The sequence below is a fragment of the Otolemur garnettii genome, unplaced genomic scaffold (assembly GCF_000181295.1).
Source record: "Otolemur garnettii isolate 467f Iridium unplaced genomic scaffold, OtoGar3 scaffold00037, whole genome shotgun sequence".
Taxonomy (NCBI): domain Eukaryota; kingdom Metazoa; phylum Chordata; class Mammalia; order Primates; family Galagidae; genus Otolemur; species Otolemur garnettii.
In genome coordinates this window covers 10244471-10267748 of record NW_003852432.1, presented here as the reverse complement: position 1 = coordinate 10267748, position 23278 = coordinate 10244471, and the positions used below count along the sequence as shown (strand labels likewise).

The 23278-nt window shown below is 42.1% G+C and overlaps 1 protein-coding gene across 1 annotated transcript in view; it reads right to left on the bottom strand.

The window, feature by feature from the left end:
- The window catches only part of CTTNBP2 (cortactin binding protein 2), a 161684-nt gene extending 159752 nt beyond the window's left edge, over positions 1-1932 (bottom strand). The window contains exon 1 of the mRNA XM_003789791.2: positions 1852-1932. Within this exon, the coding sequence (XP_003789839.1) occupies positions 1852-1932 (81 nt within the window). The remainder of the gene's footprint in view (positions 1-1851) is intronic.
- Positions 1933-23278: the final 21346 nt, after the last annotated feature.

Here is a 23278-nt window from a genome sequence, read left to right as displayed (position 1 = left end):
AATTTCACTACAAAAGTCAAAGGCTATTTTTAAAAGAACTATTTGATTAAGAATCTTTAGTACATCTCAGAACCCTAAACGATTCTATGGAAATAATAGGTTCACTTTCATGGATTTTTCCATAGCTATTCCCATTAGTGAAGGGGAAATGATCAAATCCCCAACTATCAGTGAAAATCAGACTCTTGAAAAATTTAAACAGCAGAGAAGGAACGCTGACATTGTTAACACAAAAACCTGCCTGGAGACCAACATTTGTTTACAATCTAACCAAATAAAACTATATATCAGTTACAGGCCATAAATCAGATGTTTGTGTTTGGTTTAACTGTCAAGCGATTTTAGTATAGAGGGCAGTAGAAAGAAGCTCATTTTAAGTAGATTAAACAAACAAATTCAACCTTCCTGGGGAACAAGAAATGCAGACACAGACACACACACCTCTTTTTCCCTCACGTCTGTCCCTTCCCATCTCTTGAGGATGAAAGCACCCCCATCATTTCAACTTCCCAGAGAAGCTTGTTGTCTTAATAGCTAGTTTCCTTACTGTACCTCACAAGAAAGGAATTGGTTCCTTTGCCATCTTAAGAAAGTTCTCATTTTCATGCAAGGAATGAAAACTCCATTTTCCCAAAAGTTTCAAATCAAAACTTGCCAGTTTCACAAGTGGAAATCAGCAGTCCTCCCCGCCTCCCACTCTTTTTCTTTCCTTCCTAGGTAGCCTCAGCTCCTTTCACCCCAAGTACCTTCCTCCACATCACTCCTCTCCAGAAAGCCCAACCTCCAGAGGCGGGAGAAAGTACAAGCGGCCCTCGCAGTTTACTCCTGGCCCTGCCCTCAGATGCTCTGGCACCAACTCTGCTCAGGTGGTGGGAGGGAAGGGGGGGCGTCCAGCCCGGGCTCACTCCATCCCACCCCAATCCTCGGCGAGAGCAGCCGGATCAGGCCAAGAGTGGGAGGCGCTCCCAGATCTGCCTTTCCCTGCAGATCCCTGCAGCTCCTGTGAAACTGCTTCTCAAGCCCAGAGAACGCTTTCCACCCAGGAAGTGTGGGTGCTGCCCTCCTCCAAGGTGGCAGCTGGAAACAACTAGCGAGTCTCCGCACCAGGATATTCAGGGGGTGGAAGTGAGGACCAGCGATGGATGAAGAGCACTGAGCTTCCGGACCCCAGCGACCCAGAAAGACCTGTCCGAGAACGTCCACCTCGCTCAGGCATCTCCTCTGGGAGACCCAACCCTCGCTCCCTGCCCCCTGCCCCTTGCCCAGTGATGGGGCAGCAGGCAGCTACGTCCCCAAACACTGGCGCTCAGCGGCAGCAGCGCCCACAGCTGGACACGGGGCCTCTCCCCAGGGGCCTTCCGAAGGCACACGAGCAGACACAATGGGCATCCCACACCTGCTGGGAGATGGCCCGCCTCCTTCTCGCTGTTTTCCCGGGTCCGCAGAGGGGAGCCGGGCACCCCTGAGACGCGCGCTCACAACCGCGCGCGCAGCGGGAGGTGAACAATGAGGGGAGTCAAATTCACCAGGAAACACACGCAGCCCTCGCCTCCGACCAAAACCGACGCAGAGAAGGGAGTGGGCTAGGGGTCGCACGGGAGCACACCGGAGCTCCGAAAGGCGGGCGGCCCGGGCTGCTTCCCGGGGGGCTGGGAAAGGACCGGAGAGATCTCCAGCCGGGTGGCGGCTGCGCCCCACTCCATCCGGCCTCTGGCCGTGGGGCCACCCCGAAGAGGGGGCACCGCGAGGGGCCTGGGCTTACGGAACAGCCCCGGGGGCGCAGCCAGGAGCCGGCGCCGCCCCCGGCCCGCGTCCACACGCTCCCCGCGCCCGCCCCGGGAGCTGGGTTACCGGCGCCTCCGCCGTGGCCCCCGCCGGGTCCTCCGGGGCGCGGGACGAGTCGGGCTCGCAGCTCGCGCCGTCCGTCGCCATCTTCCTGCTCTAGCGGATCCGAATGCGAGCTCGGAGCGGCGGCTCCGGATTCAGCCCTCCGCGCGGGCGGCGCTTAACCCGCCGCGGTCCGGGGACGCGGGAGCCGCCTCCTCCTCTCGCCGCCGCCCTCGCCGCTTAACCCGCTGCGCGCCGGAGCGTCTCCGTCCCGCTCCGCCCCGCTCCGCCCGGCGCCCGGCTCGCACCCACCGCGGGGCTCCTCGAGGTACGAGGAATGGGCACGCGACCAGGCCCGCTCCCGGCCCTGCACCGAGGTTGGGCGATCAAAGACAAGGGAAAGGTGTGGAAAGGGCCCGGGAGGGGATTCGTTTGGCAAAGCGCTCCCCCCACCCCCCAAGCCGCCCGTGCGCAGAGCGGATTAAATGTCAGGCCTCCTGAATCAGAACTCTCTTCAGGATCAAGGAATAGCCTTCACTTCAGCTCCCTCTAGCCCACCGCTAGGAATCACAGACAGGCACTCCTTTCTTCTTCAATTTCATTTTAAGTATCATTGCTGCCGGGCGTGTTTTACCCTCTTGGTAAATAATGTCTACACCTGGCTTTGTTTTAGTCTATCGTAGACTCTAATCCTTCTCCAAAATCCACCAACTCCCAGAGGAAAAGGACATGTCCTGTTGTCTTCGTCTGTTGCACAGGCGGGCTGTCAGCGTCTAACTTTCTATACAATTTCCTTTTCAAGGGCGATGTAGCGGGACATTTTTTGTTCTTTGACGCCCCAAGTGGGATGTCACTTCTGAAGGACTACCGAGAAGTATTCACTGCCAGAGCCTTTCAAAGGGTGCCCTCTACTTTGGGGAAAATTTTAAAAATTCCTCCCTGCGTGTGAGGACGTGTAGACTTGCCCACACAAAACAAACACCTTTGTAAAAATGGATTTTATGGGAATTAAAGATCTCGGAAGATTTTTCATGAAGTGAGTGCGTTAGGCCCAAACACTTAATTTCCCCTTTCCTACATCTAATTCAGTTTCTCCCCTTTCTTGCCAATTCCCAGAATATGAAAATCTATCACCTTATCAAGACCATATGGTACAGCCCTTCCCAAATCACCAGATCCCTATAAATGTGTTGAAAGCACAAAATCAAATCGAGACATTCAAGCTGTGTCTCAGAGAAGTAAAATCAAACCAACAACCAAATCCTGTGCTTGAAATTCTAGAAAATGAATGACTGGAATGTTCAGGTTACAGATTAAAACTTTTTCTTTTTTTAATCAATGACTCCTAATGAAAGATTTTGACACTTTAGTTGCACCACTTTCTAAATCAGATCCAAAAATGACACAAACCAAGGCATGGAAAAAACTTTTCTGCAAAGATCCTATGAGAGATTGATCAGTAAACTGTGAAAAGTTCCTTCCAGACATAGGTCAGGAAAGAACTTATTATATAGGTGAACTTACCTATCACTCTGGGGTTGAGTTCAGAGGCTTGGAAATCACCTTCATATTATCCTGTCAATAGAGGTGCTTATTTATTTTCTTTGACTTTACTCTGACAGCTATTCCCCATTTTGTGCCTTTTTGGTCCATCTCTTTACATTATACCACTTTCTTTTATCAAATATTCTCTCAGAAACTGCTTAATAATAAGAATAACCAGACACCTTATAAGATGAAAGAAAAGCATTTGACAGTAAAAGATGTTGAACTGATAGTAAAAATTTAAAGTGGGAACCAAGAGCAGTCCTGTTCTTTTCAAAATGCTTTTACACACATTGCAAAGCGATCAATTTTCTTGATACTAATGTTGAATTATTCTTTAAGAAATTAACTGTCTCACTTCTGAAAAAAAAAGGGGGGGGACTGAACTTCACTTAGAAGTTAAGTGCTAGGGATATGAAATGACACGATGTCTGGAAAGCAAATCCCTCTTACTTTATACATATAGCTCAATTTAAGATAAACCATCATTGGGAAGAAAAAGCTTATATTAGTCTAAATAAAGCAGAATCATGTCACAAAGAAATCAAGTGATTTTTCTCCCCTTTGTGTGTGTGTTGTGTGAGAGAGAGAATGAAAAACAAAAAGGTGTAAAAGTCACAGAACAGCATATTTTCTAACCACCAAAATCCAGGACCTGGGAAGGAGAATGGCCAGCCTTTTGATTCCACCTTAAAACTCAGCATCCCTTCTGCAGTACAGATGTGGTACACTAGGAGTTAACAATATTGCCAGTGGCCTGGCCTGGGGCTTTTGCTCCATTAGGGGGACACTTGCCCCTTTAAATGCTCTGCTGAGAGCCTCTGTTAGGATTGCAAATTAACTCTTACTAAAAGACTTTCTTTGCACAAAGACTGGCTCTATTACAGTCAACGCAAATCAATCTGAAAGGGTAGTGACTGGATAGCTCCAGAAATTAAAGCTTCTGAAGCTTCATTAAATAGCTAAATAACAATAATGACAATAAAAGACATCCAGGGTTAGAGCGAAAATTCAGAAAGATGCTCTTAAAAAGGAGAAATAGAAATTAAATTCAAGCAGGGAGAAAATAAATCCTTATTAACAGAAATGGATCATGAAAACTCTTTTTAGCATTAAAATGGAAGGAGAGATATTGAATATACTGCAAATAGAGAAAAGTATATTACTTATATTCATTTTTCTTTTGAACATCATGATGTTGATGACCCTCTGTCTGAAGAATCTGAGGGTAATTTTTTTTTTTTTTTTGGAGACAGAGTCTCACTATGTCAGCCTAGGTAGAGCAACCTCAAACTCTTGGGTTTAAATGATTCTCTTGCCTCAGCCTCCTAAGTAGCTGGGACTACAGGCACCCACTACAACGCCTGACTATTTTTGGCTGTAGCTGTCATTGTTTGGCAGGCCCAGGCTGGATTCGAACCTGCCAGCTCTGGTGTATGTGGCTGGTGTCCTAGCCACTGAGCTACAAGCGCCGAGCCCTGAGAGTAATTACTTTGTGAACCCTGGAATAATGGTGTTTGCATTGTGCTACGGCACACTCATTAAGAGTGAAAAGATGAAACAACCAATGAAATGAGTTCTTGAAGACAGGACAGCAGACAGTGATTCAGGAGCCAAGTGGTTTTCTGACTAACCGATGTCCTTGGCCTCACCAGCCACATCCTGCAACCCACTAAACCAAAATCCCAAAGAATTATACATAATGGTACAACAGGATGCTTCCTTCCATGTGAAAAGATAGAGAAACACAGACATACCCTAAAACAGTTTCCCCCATGGACTAAGAGAATCTTTATTTCGATCAAATGACAACATTTATGTTAATTTCAAAGAGCAAACCATATGTCATCATGCCTTAGCGTCGCCAAATGACAAAATTACTGAGTAGTAAATCAGTTCAGACTATACCCACAAGGCTATAGTTATACAATTTAAATATTCCAGACCACTCTTATCCCTGTCTACACCCCAGCAACCAGCCTAGTATGCCCTAAATCTCGACATCAGGGACAGAGTGCAGAAGAGCTCTGAGTGCCCTGTATCTATCACGTGTTTTTGAAATCAAGACATTGCCAGAAATGAGTTTTCATACAACCTAACCATATTCCCTGGTAGTCAACTTGTCATTATCTATATGTGCTTTAGGCTTTTTGTGGACTTCACTCAGTCAATTCAATTCTCATCTAGTCATCCACTCTTATCAACAACCTATGGTTTTGGAAGGCCTCCCCCATCAACTGCAGTTGGTGTGTGCCAAGGGAATGCTAGCTAATTTTACCTAAGCTAAAGCAAGACATAATTAGGAAATTAAATCTGCTATGTAGGAAGCAAGCCAAAGCTATACATAAATAATCATTATAATCACTCCCAGCCCCTTTTAACACCACCTTTAACTGGGAAGTGTATCTGGTCATGCAATTGCTAAAGTGATGCCCAAATATAGGATTTTATTGAAAGGTTAAAATTACATTAAGAAAACTATTCCCTTGTCCAGTCATCACTCTAAGAACAGAAACTGGCTTATATAGAACAATATGATAATGTTGGTTCAATTCTATTAAATGCTTTTTAAATTTTAAATCATTACTTGTCGGTTTGGACTCTCATCTGCACAAGTCACTTACAAGAGTAAGTTTTAGTGCAGAAGGATGTTTCAGAGCAAAACCATTATGGAAAAACAATTTTAACAAAGGAATCTGGCCCACTGCTGCTCCTTTTTCACCTGAATTGGAAACGGATCTGAATATTTCCGTTTATTCATCCTCTTTTGCAATCCCACAAGCCTGCAGTATGTAGTTACTAGGCAACCCAGAAAGCAGGGATGCTTAAACCATTAGGCATTAATTATAGCGGAGCTTTATTTTTCTTAGAAAGTTTAAAAACTGTATAAATAGGTTGTGAGATCAGACTCTTTCCTCCTCTGATTATAGGCGCGGATCTAGCTGTAAAACCAAAGCTGAGGTTTTCCTTTCACTAAGAGGTATGCGTTGCTCAATGCAAGAGGAAGTGTAGCATTTGAAGGATTAGTGAGGAAGCTAAAGATGACACCATTCGATTTTGATAAGTGTGCAGATGGCACTTCTGTTTGACTCAGTGAGTGTTTACTTAGGATACAAAAAGCAAGACAGAAGTCATGAATGTAGAACTCTCCCATGTAAAACTGTGAAATAAACCAACACGTCAACATTCTCTGGGCAATTATAATCATTTGCTGTATACCAAATTACTGGAGTTTAAAATACATTTGGAAGTTTTGAGACATAAATTTCACCTTAGGCTGCCCTAAATCTCATTTGATGACAGTAGGTTTTTAGTTCAACAAGACATTTTTCAATTAAAGTTAGTTGAGCTAATTGAAGATTATCTGCAAATGTGATAATAATATTACCACATTGAAAATATGGCTCCGTGCTTGTGGCTCAAGTGGCACTGCCCACACACACCTGAGCTGGCGGGTTCGAATCCAGCCCAGGCCCGCCAAACAACAATGATGGCTGCAACCAAAAAATAGCCAGATGTTGTGGTGGGTGCCTGTAATCCCAGCCACTAGGGAGGCAGAGGTTGGAGACTCGCTTGAGCCCAGGAGTTGGAGGTTGCTGTAAGCTGTGATGTCACACACTCTACCCAGTGTGACAGCTTGAGGTTCTGCCTCAAAAAAAGAAAATAATATAAACATATATATATAGTAGGCGTTATTAAATTAACCATAACTATAAACTATAATTTAATTTATAATATCTATAAAGGAACAGCATGGCTAGACTTGGTTTTTACATTCCTATTTCCTTCCTTTCTTTTAAGTTTTTTTATTTTTTTGTTGTTGTTGCAGTTTTGGCCGGAGCCAGGTTTGAACCCACCACCCTCGGTATATGGGACTGGCACCCTACTTCCTGAGCCACAAGCACTGCCTTTCCCTTCCTTTCATATCTGTTAAGCTTGATTAGCTTTCAGTCTCCATCTCCTAACCAGTGTGCTTGACCATTCTAAAGACAAAATGCCATCTGGGTCACAAAACAACTTTGCTTGACACTTTTCTACTTAGGCCAGTCCCTCACCCTCACCCAATGTGGCCACAGATGCCCACTGGACTGGTGGTAGGAAACCTCACTCCCAGAATTTAAAAGTGGAGGTGGTAGCCGGGGAGAAGTTGAACCGAGCATGCTTGAGACCCCCAGTTTTGAATAGTGAGTAAAGCACTCAGCACATTGCCCATTGTTCTCTTTTCTATACAGAATCTATTTTTAGAGCTATAGAAACAAACAAAAACTCTATCATAGACTTGAACATGAGGGGCAAAGCAATAAATCTTCTAGAAGGAAAATATTTTCCTAAATCTGTAGTTCAGAACATAAGTTCTTCATTTTAATACAATCCAACTTATCAGTCTTTTTCTCATTTGAGTAGAGGTTTTTGTGTCCTGTTTATGAAATTTTTGCTCTGCTCCTAGGCCACAAGCCACCCCATATATATATATGAAATATATATATTTCTTTTTTTTTCTTGGAGTTTCATTCTGGACATGCGCAGTTTAGGATTCAGCCTAAATTGTGGGAGGAAATTGCCTGCAGATTGTTTGGAGTCTTTCTCTGAACTTTTTTCCACTCTCAGACTTTGTCCTTTAAGTCTCAGACACTTGGGCAATGAGCAAAGCTCTGTCCTCTGGCTCAGTTGAGTTTATCTTTATTCCTTCCCCAACTGCCCCAAGCCATCCTACCCTTCCTTGAGAATCATACCCTCTAGAGTCCTGCCTGCATTCCTGACTTTCTGATGTCTTTAACAGTTTGTGCACCACGGCTGTTGTTCTCCTGTGTTTTGATTCAGTAGGAGTGTTAGTCCAATACTACTAGCTGCTCTGGCATGCTGAAACTGAAAACCACATGTGCTTACTTTTAGAGAGCGTGTTTATAACCAAACTTCCTAATGTTCCTTGCCTAATTGGATTACATACATGACTATTTCATTTGGGGATTTTTGTGTGCTGAGAGAGGAGGTGAACCCAGCTAAGGCTCTCCAATTACCATTGACAAATAGAATCCAGGCACCGATCTGGGGCTGGCAATGAAAGATAGCATTGCAACTGTAGAATATAATACTATGAAGTAAGACTGTATTACCGGTTCTTAAAATGTAGTGATGTTCTTATTTCTAGGGCATGGCATGCCTGTATAGATTTCAGAAAGCAAGAGAAAAGTTAGGGATTGGAAAGAGAAGAGGAAGAAGGATAGAGTGAGGTGGCCTTGAGTTTCCCCTCAGTTAAGAGACTGATGGTTAACCAGTTGGATGAAAGTTTTTCAATTGTATATAGAAACAACACACTGTGCCCTATGATAGTATTAATGTACACAGCTATGATTTAATAAAAAATAAATATAAAAATTAAAAAAAAAACAGGTGTGTTTCAAAGAACAAAGGCAATTCAAATTGTAAGTATACTCTGGGAGCCTTTGGCAGATTTTCTGGCATTCATGGTCAAGTGAAGATTGTTGGGTCTGTGAGAAGATATCTGCAATATCTGACATTGAGGTCAGCACATGACAAGTAGTCAATAGACATTTATTCAACTAAACTGAATGGCATGGTCCCTGAGACAGAAAGATAGATGAATAAATGGATGAAATAAATAATATTACCACTTTTTAACTTCCTGTCATGAGCCCATTTAATATTGTGGTGAAGCTTATGAATTGCTTCTCAGATAAAGGTCTTGGATGCATAAAATAAAACACACAGGATTATAAAGGAAAACAGTGATATTTAAAATCCAGTGATTAAAAATCTACATATAAAAACAAGTTTGCTATATAGTAATAGAAAAGTTTCTTTTTCAGCTTAGTAAATAACAAGATATTTGTTGTGGCAAGCCACAACATAAGTGCCACCATACTTATAGTGGCAAGCCCTATAAGTAAAGAAATTTTAAAGTTTCTATGAGTGTAAATGAAACTTTGAGATCTCTTCAACAATTGTACTGAGGGTTTTTTTGTTTGTTTGTTTTTAAAAGACTAGATGAGAACTCCTGGAGTTAAGCAATTCTCTTGCCTAAACTTCCTGAATAGCTAGGACTGTAGGTGAGCCCTACCATACCTAACTTTTGTATTGAGATTTTGGAAAATCTAATTTTTTTTTTTTTTTTTTTTTTTTTTTGAGACAGAGCCTCAAGCTATCCCCCTGGGTAGAGTGCCGTGGCATTACAGCTCACAGCAACCTCCAACTCCTGGGCTCAAGCGAGTCTCCTGCCTCTGCCTCCCAAGTAGCTGGGACCACAGGCGCCCGCCACAACGCCCGGCCATTTTTTGGTTGCAGCCGTCATTGTTGTTTTGGCGGGTCTGGGCTGGGGATTCGAACCCGCCACCTTAGGTGTACGTGGCTGGCGCCTTAGCCGGTTGAGCTATAGGCGCCGAGCCGGAAAATCTAATTTCTATTGTGACACAATCATAGGTTGTGCCAGGTCTATTGTGGCCTGTTTACCTAAATGTATCACATTTGAAAGAAATGCTATCAGTGAGAAATTAGTAAACATGGAGTATAATTTATTCTTTAATTTAAAAATACTTGTTATTTTTTTTAAAAATTAGGGTTTTATAAATATATGTTAAATATATTTATTAATTTATTTATTTTGAAGACTTAAAATTTAAATATAATAAGTCAAGTAGCGCATGCTAAAAAGGTGCTAGTTTAAAGATCACCAAAATACTCCATCCTTCAAACAAAACAAATCAGGTCACATACTGTAGAGTAAAGGTTAAGTGCAGAGTCACATTACCAAGAGCTTCCTTCTAGCTGTGTGCCCTTGGGCAAGTGCTATGTCTCAATGGCTTCAGTTAAGTGGCAATCAACAGCTCTTGCCCCTGCAAGGTTATTGAGAGAATTAAATGAATGCATTTAAAGCACTTAAAACAGGGCCTGCCTCCCAGTAAGGTCCCAGTAAATTTTGACTCTTATTACTATTTTCATGCTCTTTATGCACCTATTAAAGAATTAACAATCACCCTACAACACAGGGAGTTTCCAAAAGAAATAATTTATTGAGTTTAATAAAATGATTCTACAACTATACAATAGTCCTAACAGGACTATTTGTATAAATTTTTAATTTTCAACCAAATAATCTGTGATTTAAAATTGAATATTAAAAGCTCTCAATAAGTGCGTGCAAAGGTCTTAATAGAGAAACTTGGGATGAGTCATTCACATTGGAAGGTCAAATTGGTTGTTGCTACTTTTAAGTAAGGCATGCTTCTTCTTATCAAATGAGGAAGTAAGTTTTAATTAAATCACACATATGGGTGGTACGTACCTATGGCTCAGGGGGTAGGGTGCTGGCTCCATATACCAAGGGTGGCAGGTTCGAACCTGGCCCCTGCCAAACTGCAACAAAAAAATAGCCGGGCACTGTGGCGAGCACCTGAAGTCCCAGCTACTAGGGAGGCTGAGGCAAGAGAATTGCCTAAGCCCAAGAGCTAGAGGTTGCTGCTAGTTGTGATGCCACAACACTCTACTGAGGGCGACAAATTGAAAAAGAAAAAAAAATTAAGTAGCACATAGAATTATTTTTAAAATACCACTAGGTGTTAGATACAGTTGGGTCACAAACTTTGATCTAATCTAAGACAGTAAGTCCAAACCTAGCCACATCTCAACCAGTGGGCTAACTCCAGTAAGCAGATATGTTTGGGTTAACTCATAGTGTTTTCTTTGTTAAAAAAGGAAAAAACAGCCAATATTTAGGAATTGGAAAATTTCATGTAAAAATTTAACTTTCCAACCTTTCAAACAATTCAGAAGATCTGATACCACTGGGCTGACGCTGAATGCCTCAGAGATGGAGGCCTGACCGCTCTAGCTGGCTGCAACCTCCACCTGCACTGTGTCTCTTTACTGGCTTATTTCTCACATTGACATTATTTGCCTGATTTCTAGAAGGTTTTAAGTTTGTGATCCCTAATGCAAAATATTGCAGTTTATGTCACACTCATAAGATTTAATGCATTTTATTTATTTCAATAAAAATAGTAGTAAAAAGAAACTTGAACTTTTAAAACTATGCCTAAGTTTTTGGTAGTATAGGACTTGTTATCTGTCGGAAAAGATTGCATCTGTTCCAAATGAACTTCTTTGTCTTCTTCCCTCCTACAGGTGACTGTTACATCGACCAGCTCATCTCTCGGGTAGGAAGTTACCAAGTTAAGGCAGAGTGGAATGCCTTGGTGTTGCTTCTCAGAAGGGTTTCCACATACTGGCTTACTGCGTACAATCCTGAAGTTTGCTACAGGAATTTGTCACTAATGGTAGGCACAGTACTGAGGCTTGCTTTTTGGGAGAGGGGTGCTGCAAATGAGATCAGATTTCTCTTACTCAGCTTGGACTGCCCTAACAGCAGATGTTTATTTCTCATCATTCTAGAGTCTGGGGGGTGGGGGGAGTCCACTGTCAGGGTGCTGTCCACTGGGTTCCCGGTGAGGAACCTCTTCCTGGCTTGTAGATGGCTGACCTCGTGCCCTGTCCTTGTGCTGTTCTGTACATTGTTTAAGCTTATAACTCCCATAGTCCTTGTTAACGTTGGGGCACTTTCAGCCTCAGAAGCTGGCCTTGGGAGATAGACTCTCTCTCTGACCTTCTTCTGTCCCCTTTTCACCTGCCCAAGGCCAGGACTCTAATCTGATCTGAGTCCAAAGACCCTCATTCTAGGGAGGGTGCTGCCTCATACCCTAGAGGAAGGAATGCTACACAGGGAGGCCTGGAGGAATCTGAACAGACCAGCCTGGCTGGGTTCAGATCACAAGCTTTTTGTCCAATCACATTTCTACATGGGTGTCAATTATGCCTCCATAAAAACCCAAAGGACCAGGTTTGGGAGCCTCTAGATAGCTGGACACAAGGCGGTTCCTAGAGGGCAGTGCCCCCAGGGAGGGCGTGGAAGCTTCGTGCCCCTCCCACGTAGGTTGCCCTATGCATCTCTTCAGCCTGTATCCTTTGTAATATACATTATAATACATTGGTAAATGTGTTTCCCTGAGTTCTGTGAGCAACTCCAGAAAATTAATTGAAGACACAGAGGGAGAGGAAGTGGGGACTCCAACTTAAGCCAATTGGTGTCCAGGAGAGGGACTGAAGCCACCCCCTGTGGGATGTGACACTCTCTCTGGGAAGACAGTGTCAATGTGTAATCAGAGGACACCCAGCTGGTGTTCACTGCTTGGTGAGTGTAGAAAAAACCCACCACCGGTCTTACTTTGGAGTTTAGAGGAAAGCACGAGTGTTCTTCCGAAAGCCGTCCTCAACTGGCTTTTCCTCAGCGCATAGAGGGTGAATCTCTTCCTCACCAACCATGAATCATATCACCAGGGCCCCACTCTCACACCCTAATCTAACCCCACTTACTTCTCAAAGGCTCCATCTTTAAATGGGATCACACTCGGGACGAAGGACTTCCGAATATTAATGCGCGGGGCACAGACATTCAGTCCAAGATTCAAAGTCGTTTCTATACCTTCTCATTGACTTGATTTTGAATGTGCTTTAATGAGTCTGACAAAAGAGCTTTCTAGCTGCCCACCCTGAACTGCACAGTCTGTCACAGGTCTTATTTGTGCCTGCAGTGTACTTCACACACACACAGTCCCCATCACGCTCCCAAGCCTAGAAACGCCCACACTGCACAACTCCAGGGCGCGCCGCTCACCTGCTGCTGGGCCAATGGCATCTTCACACTCCACAACAGCCTGTAATATCTGAATCAGGAGACGCAAAACACACTGGTACAGCTTACAGCACGGCGCGTTTGGTATGGGAAGACTTGTCTGAGCCTGGTTTCTTTGTGACCTGAAGCAAGGCACTGATGATCTTCAGCGAGTCTGCTTTTGTCTCTATAAAATGGGAATGATCATTTCAATACTCACTTCACAGGCTGTTGTGAGGATTAAATGAGATTAATATATGCACATGTGGCTGAATGCTGAAAAGAGCTACACAAGAAGTATTATGAACTTGAATTACCCTCCAGCCTTCGCATTCGAGGATTTTTTAAGCTAGTTAGAGACAGCTTCATCATTAAGAAACCCCACAGCCCTTAGTTGGGTCAGACTATGTTGGAACTTCGGTATCTGTGTGTGTCTCTCTCTCTCTCACACACACACACAAACATTTCTGAGCTCTTTATTAAGGAAATGCCTCAAGAGTTTAAGCGTGGAAGGAGCTTCTCTTTCCCTCATTATCACCTTTTTTTTTTAAAGTGAAATTTCCCCTGTCAAAACACATCAAGATACCATGGTGACAATTGCTATAGAAATGCTAGATTTAGAAAGAAATGAGGAGATTTCAGTTCTGTTTCCTGCTATCCATGTTCAACGGCCTAAATCAAGCTCAAGCTACCTACAAGACTACAAACGACCGCTTGCCCCCAATACTGTAACCACTCTGTGTCCTAGAACCCTGAATTCTCCCATTCTAAGGTCTTTCAGAGATTGTGCATTGAATGGAGTCCTAGCCAAAAATTACCCAAAACACAGGTAAACTGGATAAATTAGCAAAGTTTTTGTTTTTGTTTTTGTTTTTTTTGAGACAGAGCCTCAAGCTGTCCCCCTGGGCAGAGTGCCGTGGCATCACAGCTCACAGCAACCTCCAACTCCTGGGCTCAAGCGAGTCTCCTGCCTCCGCCTCCCAAGTAGCCGGGACCACAGGCGCCCGCCACAACGCCCGGCTATTTTTTGGTTGCAGCCGTCATTGTTGTTTGGCGGGTCCGGGCTGGGGATTCGAACCCGCCACCTTAGGTGTACGTGGCTGGCGCCTTAGCCGGTTGAGCTATAGGTGCCGAGCCAAAGTTTTTGTTTTTAAAATATTATCTGTTTGGATCTAGATTGCAGAGTCATTATACCAAATGATTACAAGGCCCAGGTATGGAGGACATCTGATCAGGCCGGGTGTAGGACAATAGGAAGGAATGGGGCTGGAGCCAACAGGCGTGCACAGCTTGGCGAATTGTGTCAAAACGGGCACAGACTCAGTGATGCCAGAACTTCTACCTTTGCAAAAGAAGGAAGAAATCAAATGTTTATATAAAATTTTCTAATTTAAAAAATCCCCAGGCTTCCCACTTGTATACTCCCCTCTGTGCTGCCGGAAATTCTGTTCCCCCTCCTTTTGCTTCCCCTCTTTTGCTTATTATGCTTATCAATCTTTCCCCTGTAAACAAACTCTGTCCTGTTGCTTAAATATATATATATATGTATATTATATGTATGTATACATATTTTTATAGATATATATATACACACACACACACAAGTCAAATCTGCCCATGACTACCAGTTTTCAACTTCTCATCAATGGATGGCTCAAATTCAAGAATTAACTCCCCCTAATCTTAACACACAGAAAAATGAACGCATGCTAAAAATGTAGATTCCACAGATATCCCCACTGAGTAAGCCCTTCTTGGAGCTTAAACTGTTGCATACTTTATTTAATAAGCAGCTCAGGAGATTCGTCTGGAGATAACTGACGCCCCCCCTTTCGTGACACTCAGCTGGAGACAGAGAGCTACTCAGAAGCTTTACTTACATCCACCTTGGCATCCCCATTCCAAGCACAGGAAGTTTCAGGAGTAAATTAATTCTTCCCTACCCTACGGCCTCATCCCAATACTAGTAGATGATTGATAAAAAGCCATAATTGTCTTTAAGTAGCACACACAAAATACTATACAAATATAGAAAAATAAATTTGGATTGGGGTAGGCGAGAAGAATAAGGAAAATTCTGGAACATGGAACATGTGCAGGGATGACAGGCTTGAGAGAGTGGCCTACAGTGGGTGACTGACCTCAATATCCAAAGTGCTCTAAGGTACTAGGAAATGCTTAAGGCTACCAAAATGAACTTAACCATTTCACTACAATACCAAAGCTTCATATAGTGAAAATAATTAGGCCCTGAAACTGTAGCAATTATCATTTACCTTCAAGTCTTTTTACTTGTCAAAATTAGGGTGATTAACAAACTTCACTTATAAGTTAGTAGGAATCTCTCAATTAAAAGACAGTAAATATTGATATTTTGGTTCTAACTTTAGATTTTCCTGTCTTAATTCTCTTGCAACTCATTTACATATTCTATTATCTTTGGAGTGAATCACAAAATTTCATTTATTAGAAATTTCATTTATTAGAAGCAGTATTTCCTGCTTCTTGGGAGGGGGGAGGTGAAGTTTTAATCAATCCTGATCTTGGAACAACATTGTGAAGAATATTTAAAAGGAGTAGACTTTTCCAAATGAATTATTTTGAGGGTTAAAATATAAAAATGATAAGAAAAGGATATAATAAAAATAATATGCAATTATCTTCAACCTTTTCTTACTAATTATAAGGACTCCTCCACCCCTCAACTATTTTTGTTTCTGTAGAAATAACCTGGAGTCTCCTTGTCCTCTAGTCCATCTCCAGGACCCAGCTATGACACCTTCTGAAGTTGTCATAGGCTGGGCCTCTTAACTCCAATACCTCTATACTCTCTCTTACCGCCTTTCAATTTATCCTATTTTACTTTGTGACATTATTTGACTATTGTAAAATAAGTGTTGGCAGACTTTCCATAAGGTTCCAGGTAGTTAATATTTTAGGCTTGCGGGCTAAACAATGTCTGGCGTAACTACTCAACTTACTGTTGCAATGTGAGAACAGCTCTAAAGGGACATAACGGGGTGAGGCTGAGTTCAATAAAACTGTTTTCAAAAACAGGTGTTAGGCCAGATTTGTCCTGTGGCCCATATTTTGCCTGCCCCCATTCTAATACAAAATTTGCATCATTAACAATACTATATTATCCTTCCAAAAAGATAGTAAGGTCCTTGCAGACAGACTATATTCTGTTTTTGTGATACTTAACAGAATTTAGCCACAATGTCTTGACCATTACATGGGCCTGACTAAAGTTTATTCATTGACCATTAGCTACTTTTTTGATTTTGTGTGTATGTTGGGTGGTGGGGGAAGCCTCTGAAAATAACAAAAAATTTTAATAGAAGATACCTAAGCTGTCATTCTGCCTCTAACTTTACAGGAGAAACCAAGGCTTGTAATTTCGGGTATGTAGGTGGTCACATATTATCTCTCCAAACACAAATGCCACTCTGGTGACCTCAACTTCCTCAGCTTTCTGTCAACATTCAAATAAAATAACTTGAGCTTCTATTCCACACAACCTGCCAGGGCCAGTGTCTACCTTTGCATTCCACAAGCTTCCTCAGAGATATCCCCTCGCTTGGTGCTCTGGATTCTTCCTTTTTTTTGTTTTTTTTTTTGTTTTTTTGTTTGTTTTTTATACAGAGCCTCAAGCTATTCCCCTGGGTAGAGTGCTGTGGCATCACAGCTCACAGCAACCTCCAACTCCTGGGCTCAAGCGAGTCTCCTGCCTCTGCCTCCCAAGTAGCTGGGACTACAGGTGCCCGCCACAACGCCCGGCTATTTTTTGGTTGCAGCCGTCATTGTTGTTTGGCGGGCCCGGGCTGGATTTGAACCCGCCACCTTAGGTGTATGTGGCTGGCACCTTAGCCACTTAAGCCACAGGCGCCGAGCCTGGATTCTTCCTTTTTGACTCACTTACCCTCAGATCTCACAATCACGACATGGTTTTCATTTTTCTGCCCAGCGAGGGATCTAGTCTCAACTTTTGCCTTAGTAAAAGCTTCTCCACATTTTAAACCCAATACTCCTTTTGATAAATTAAAAAAATTGAACCCCTTGCTAATTCAGAAATGCATCCTCCCAACCCTGATGAAAGTCACCAACATTTGTGTATTTCCAACAGCCAAGAAGATGGTTGAATTTTACTTTTAGGAATTGACATTATCAAAACAATTGTTTCTCAACATATCGCATGGCATTGTTATGCTAAATTTGCTTTTTCTTATTGTAAACATTGTATACCCACTGTCAGAGATTCTGATTTCCATACCCAAACCCAGAACTCTATGCTTCTATGATGAGAATTACTGGGCCAACAACAACAAAAAAAATGCTGAATATAGCTCCAACCCTGGCAGAATACCCAGGGTAAATTTACAGCGTGAGAAGCCTCAGATTACATAGAATGGGCAGATTATGGTAACATCCTGCTACTTCTGGAATCATACCCAAAGCAGGCAGCCAATTTTATGTAGTTGATTAGAGTGAAGTAAGGCATCCTTAGCACTCCTACTGACAAAGCTTTGATGCTTAAAGTGGTCTCAGAGTATGTGCATAATCAAAGATTTAAGATACCCAGCAAAAGCAATGAGAGCTCTCATCTTAAGAAACAGATCTACAGAGCAGATCAGTGATAACAATAATTTTGTAAGAGGCCCAACTGGTTTAATGGAATTGAAGGGAAAAAACAAAAAGATAACCTGGAACAAGAGAATTCTATAACTATGCCTAGTTTAGGATGATCACTAACTCCTTATAGAATGGATTGGAACAAATATCACTACCCCATTGTACATCCTTTGTGACGGTCAAGTAATATGGTATTGGGATAGAAATTTCATTCTATGGTATACATTCTCTAATTCTCAACTAATCCCTTTAGATAACAGTTATTTAAACTGGAAAATAGGAGACTGATTCACAATGGCTGAGGATGTGCAGCTAGTACACGCCTCCTCCATGGATAGGAACCAAATTAACTAGTATGTTCACAGTTTGAACAGATCATCTAAGAGAGAACGCTGGGATTCAACAGAGAAGTGATGGAAGCACCAACAGCACAGAGAAAGGGAAGTGAAGCAACTTGCTTGGCCTGGATAGGCAGGGAGCCAGAAGAAGCTCCTGGGCATGGAAAAGGGCAGGAGAAAACCTCCCGGGGCTTCTTGCTCCTGTTACAGTCTTTTACAATTTTAGTTATTAGAGAACTCACTGACCCACTCAGGCCTCAAGCCTAACAAAGAAAACTGCCAAGAGATTGCACAGAGACATTGTTCCACAAAGGGGACTCACGCAGAGTCTGACAGGCATCCAAGCCCAGAACAGGTGCAGACTGGCGCCATTCTGAGAGCCTCTAAAGGTCTGTGTCCTGCCCTGGGTCTGGCTGCTGCTGCTGCCACCACCAGACCAGGGAGAGAGAGAAAGGAGGATGGGCCCCCTGTTGCCATGGGCTGCTGTAGAACCAAGACATGAACAAACTGCTCTCCTCATAGTTACTTGCCCATGCTGTTCTACCTGAGAGGGGCTCTGCCCTCCCGAGCATTCCCTGCCCCCCCCCCCATCCTGCTCTGCTTAAGTCTTCCTCTTAATTTTAGCATCAAGGTTTACATTCCATCTCTTTCAGGGAACATACTCTGAAACTTCCAACTATCATTCATGATCTCTACTTTTGCTGAATACTTTTTTCACACACACAATCTGTTTTAAAAAATTCAAATTATGCTCAAGTAATGTCATGTGGGGGCTCAGAAAACCTTGCCTTAAAACAGTGGTCCTCAACCTTCCTAATTGCTGTGTTGTTACAAACAGAACAAAGGGGTCCGACTCACAGGTTGAGAACCCCTTGCCTTAAAATGTTTTGTTGGAAGTTGAACTGAGAGCACCTGGGGAGCAGCAAATATAGGGAAGGGCTTTCTCTAAACTTCCCTCTCTATTTAAATGCCAGATCCTACAGGAGATACTCAATGCTGTGAATGTCTTTCCCAGATAGCTCATCAACTGGAGGAAATTGATGTATATCCAAGAAGGAAGACTTGAGTTGACACCACACCAAAAGGCCAGATGAAATTCTCCTAAGTTAGAGTTTGTTTTCTTTGGCCTGTTTACATCCCTGAAAAATGATTTACCCTGCCTCTAAAATGACCTAAATTCCCCACTGCCCTCTCCCCCATGAAGATAGCATTTTACTTCATCCATCTGGCCCTTCCTTGAGTCTCATTTTGTGGGACTCTTGTGTGCTTGCACGTAATGAATTTGCATGCTTTTTTCTCCTGTAATCTAGTGTCAGTTGTTTTATAGACTCAAATTATCAGAACTTCAGGGGGCGAAAAGAAAGTTCCTTTCATCCTTATAATCGCATATGTTCACTGTTGTCTTCCTAACAGGACACTTACGTTTTAGTGGCAAGTCTGTCTTCAGTATCCTCTCTTTCAGATCTTCCACCAAAGACAGTCTACTAGGTAAAAGTGAATTTTTAAAATTTACCTATTTACTGGCTGTTTTTGAAAGGATCTCACATAGTTTGTTAATAATTACTTTTTTAAACTATGATATGAATTGTGGCTTGAGCCCTTAAACCAAACATAAGTGCAACTTTATGATCATATCTTATCCATATGATACCTTTAACATTGTTAATAAAATGAAAGATACTGTATTTGAAATGCAAAATATAGTTACATTGTAAAAATTATGGATTTGACTATTTAGAGGCGCTTATGTTGCTTATTAGACAGACAGAACCTAAACCATGTACAATTGACCCTGAACAGCCTGAATTTAAATTGTGAGGGTCTCTGATAGGCACGTCATCTTCCACCTTCACCACACTGGGACAGCAAGACCAACCCGCCCTCAGTCCGCTTAACATGAAGACAAGGATGAAGACCTTTATGATAGTCCATTTCCACTTGGTAAATAATAGATATATATTTTTTCTCTTCTTCTGGTTCCTTTTAATAACTTTTTCTTTTTCCTAGATTACTTTATTATAAGAATACAGTATACATGGTATAATACATACAACATATAAAATATATGTTTATTGTTCATGTCATTGGTAAGGCTTCTAGTCAACAGGAAGCTACTAGTAGTTAAGTTTTGAAGGAGATGAAAGTTATAGGTAGATTTTTGACTATACAGGAGGGTTGGGGTTGATGCCTCTGATCCCTGTGTTGTCCACTGGTCAACTGCCCACCGCCTAGGCATCTCTACCTTACTAATACTTACAAAAACTGTGGCTTAGCTAGGAATTTAAGCAGAGTTTTGAGTTCTGGGTTCTTAATTAAAGAGTTTGGAAGACTTAAAAAAAAAAAAAAAAACAATGCCCAAACTTTTTTTCTAGGACCCACCCTCCCCCAAGACATTTTTAAAAAGGTCTAGTTTGTTTTTTACCATTTAATTTCCAACAAGGTAAACATTATTTTTCTCCCAGCTCTTCTTTAGGGTTTTATGTTTTTCCCTTCTGAACCGACTGTTTTTAGATTTACTTTTGCATTTGCTTATCCTCATTGCCTTTGACATTTGCATTGTCTTACCCTCACATCAGAACAATTCTTTCTCCAAACTACCAAGTAACTTAGAAATTGTTTTGATTTCTCGGGTGGAGATTTGAATGACTGCATATAATTTATAATAATAACTCATATGATTGCAAATGGAGAAATAATTTTGAAAAAAGACCAAAAAGGAATTAATGAAAGGAATTCCTAGTTCATTAAAATTGGATATAAGTATCAGATATAACAAAGTTTCTCTCCTGGACCAAACCCTAATCAGGCTCTCCTGGCCTCTTTTTGACTAGGCCTTGACTTTTGGACTTCTGTATTTGTCCAATTTTTTTTTTTTTTTTTGAGACAGAGTCTCACGTAGTCGCCCTTGGAAGAGTATGGTGGCATCCTAGCTCACAGCAAACTCAAACTCTTAGGTTCAAGTGATCCTCTAGCCTCAGTCTTATAAGTAGCTGAAACTACAGGCACCTGCCACAATACCAGACTATTTTTAGAGACAGGGTCTTGCTCTTGTTCAGGTTAGTCTCAAACTCAGGAGCTCAAGCAATCCACCTGCCTCAGCTTCTCAGAGTGCTAGGATGACCTGCATGAGCCATTGAGCCCTATCTAGTTTGTCCAATATTTCATAAGAATCCTACTCCATCAGTTCAGTCAAAATTCCCTACTCTCCATATCTGGTTACTCTCAGTGTCTGATCAAGTTCTTCCTCATCCCCTAGATGATGTCTCACCATCCTGACCTTCCTCTAGCAAAAATCCTGTTAGATCAGCTTAGCCAGAATCTCCCTAACCCCTAATGTTTTCTGTTAATAATTTGATGCTCACCATCCCCAACCCTGGTCCTTGCTTATAAATTCCCATTTATCCTTGTTGGAGTCAGAGGTGAGCCTTTCTCTAATCTCCATTGCAAGGCCCTATCGCAGTGGTCCCTATGACAATGGTACCCCTATGAGTAAAGTCTTCTTTACTATCTTTAATAAGGTCATGAGTATTTTTTTCTTTTACAGGTACCAGTGTCATTATAGGGTAAGCTGCCGCATCAACACAAACATGCTCTTAAAAGGATGCTGAGAATCCGAAGTCAGAGAAGTTATAGGATTGTAGTTATAGATTATCTGACATTAAAGAACCAAGTAGGCCGTAGGAAGAGGAGGAGATGAGAGGATGTGGCCTTCCCAGAGCCCCAATCCAGCCCTCCCTTGGCCTGCTTCTCAGGGAGTAGGCTCTTATGTTGGGAAATAAATCATATGCCTTTTGAAGTTATGCCACATCAATCACAGGCCTCTATACACTGATTAACTGCCTCTCTCTGTGAGGAGGATGAGCTACCTAGTTCTGTTAGCACAAAAGAAACCAGTCTTTCAGCTCATGAATTAACCCTTCTTTGGCTAGGTCAACTATTTTTCAGGATGATGAAAACAAAGAAATAACATGTTTCAAATGATTTAATGGCAAGAGTGGTGATTATCTTCTGGATAAACTAATGCTGGAAACTCTTAGATCATTACCCAATATTCTGAAACAGCTGCTAAAAACCCAAAGGTGATAAAGGATGTGAGAATTAACAAAGTGAAGGCCTTCTTCAGTATGCAGTGAAAGTCTGACTCCGTTTGGGAGCTGCAAGACACTAACCTTGACCTGGATTCATGGGGGACACTTGTACAGTTGATGTTTGGAAGAGCAGAGTCCTCTAATTTCCCATGTAGGATTCGCTACAGCAAAGCTTTATAAACTCAATGTTATAAGAATATGTAACTATGTATTCAGTTTGTGTACCTACAATTCCTGTGCCTACAAAACACTCAGAAAGTTTATTAACATTTTGATTCAAAATATCTGGATGAGTACTGACATTCTGAGCTTCTGGCAGTTATCCAGCTGATGTGGATGTTGTTGGGCTGTGGCCCACACTCTAAAATACTATGATACTAGAGAACTCTTAGCCTTAACAGTCTTAATCCAGATGATGATATGTGGGTCCTTCACAATTCTAAGCCTCTCCTGCTCTTACCTGTGACCTTAGCTATACCAGACCACTGGCAGTCTCTCCAGGTGTGGTCTGTCACTAGATGACAAGGAAGTAGCCGGCTGACTACAGGTTCATCTGTGTTATTATCAAATGGCACAGAGATTGCTTTATTGCTTATATAAATTCAAATCTATCAAACAGAACAAGAGAGAATGGGATAGTACTATTCATTGTATTTTAAAAATTCCCTTAAGTGCATGAGTTTTCTCACCTCTTTGACATATGTAGAACATATTTTAGGCAAAAATACAAGAATGAATTTGCATGCAGGAATGTGTTTGTGGTGTTGAGTAAGTAACCTGCCCAGTTCTGCCGCTTGGATTGGTGCCCAACCAGAGAGCAGTAATGATACCTTACTTTTGTGTATATAGTTACAAGCCCTGCTGTATGCATTATCCCTTTAATCCTTATAATAACCATCTGATTTAGGTGTTATTCTTGATTCACAGATGAAGAAACAGAAACTTGGAGGTTACATGCCTAATTTCCCAGCTAATTAGGTGTCAAACCTCAGACTTAAAGCTCAGTTACTGAGTCACTTTCTCTCATTCTATACACTCTGCGATGGTTCTTAATCCTGATTGCACATAGAGATCTTTGGGAGAGTTTACAGAATGCTGGCACCTGGGTCCCACTCTCAGACATTCAGAGGTCATTGGTCTGGGAAGATGCCTGGGCATCTGGATTT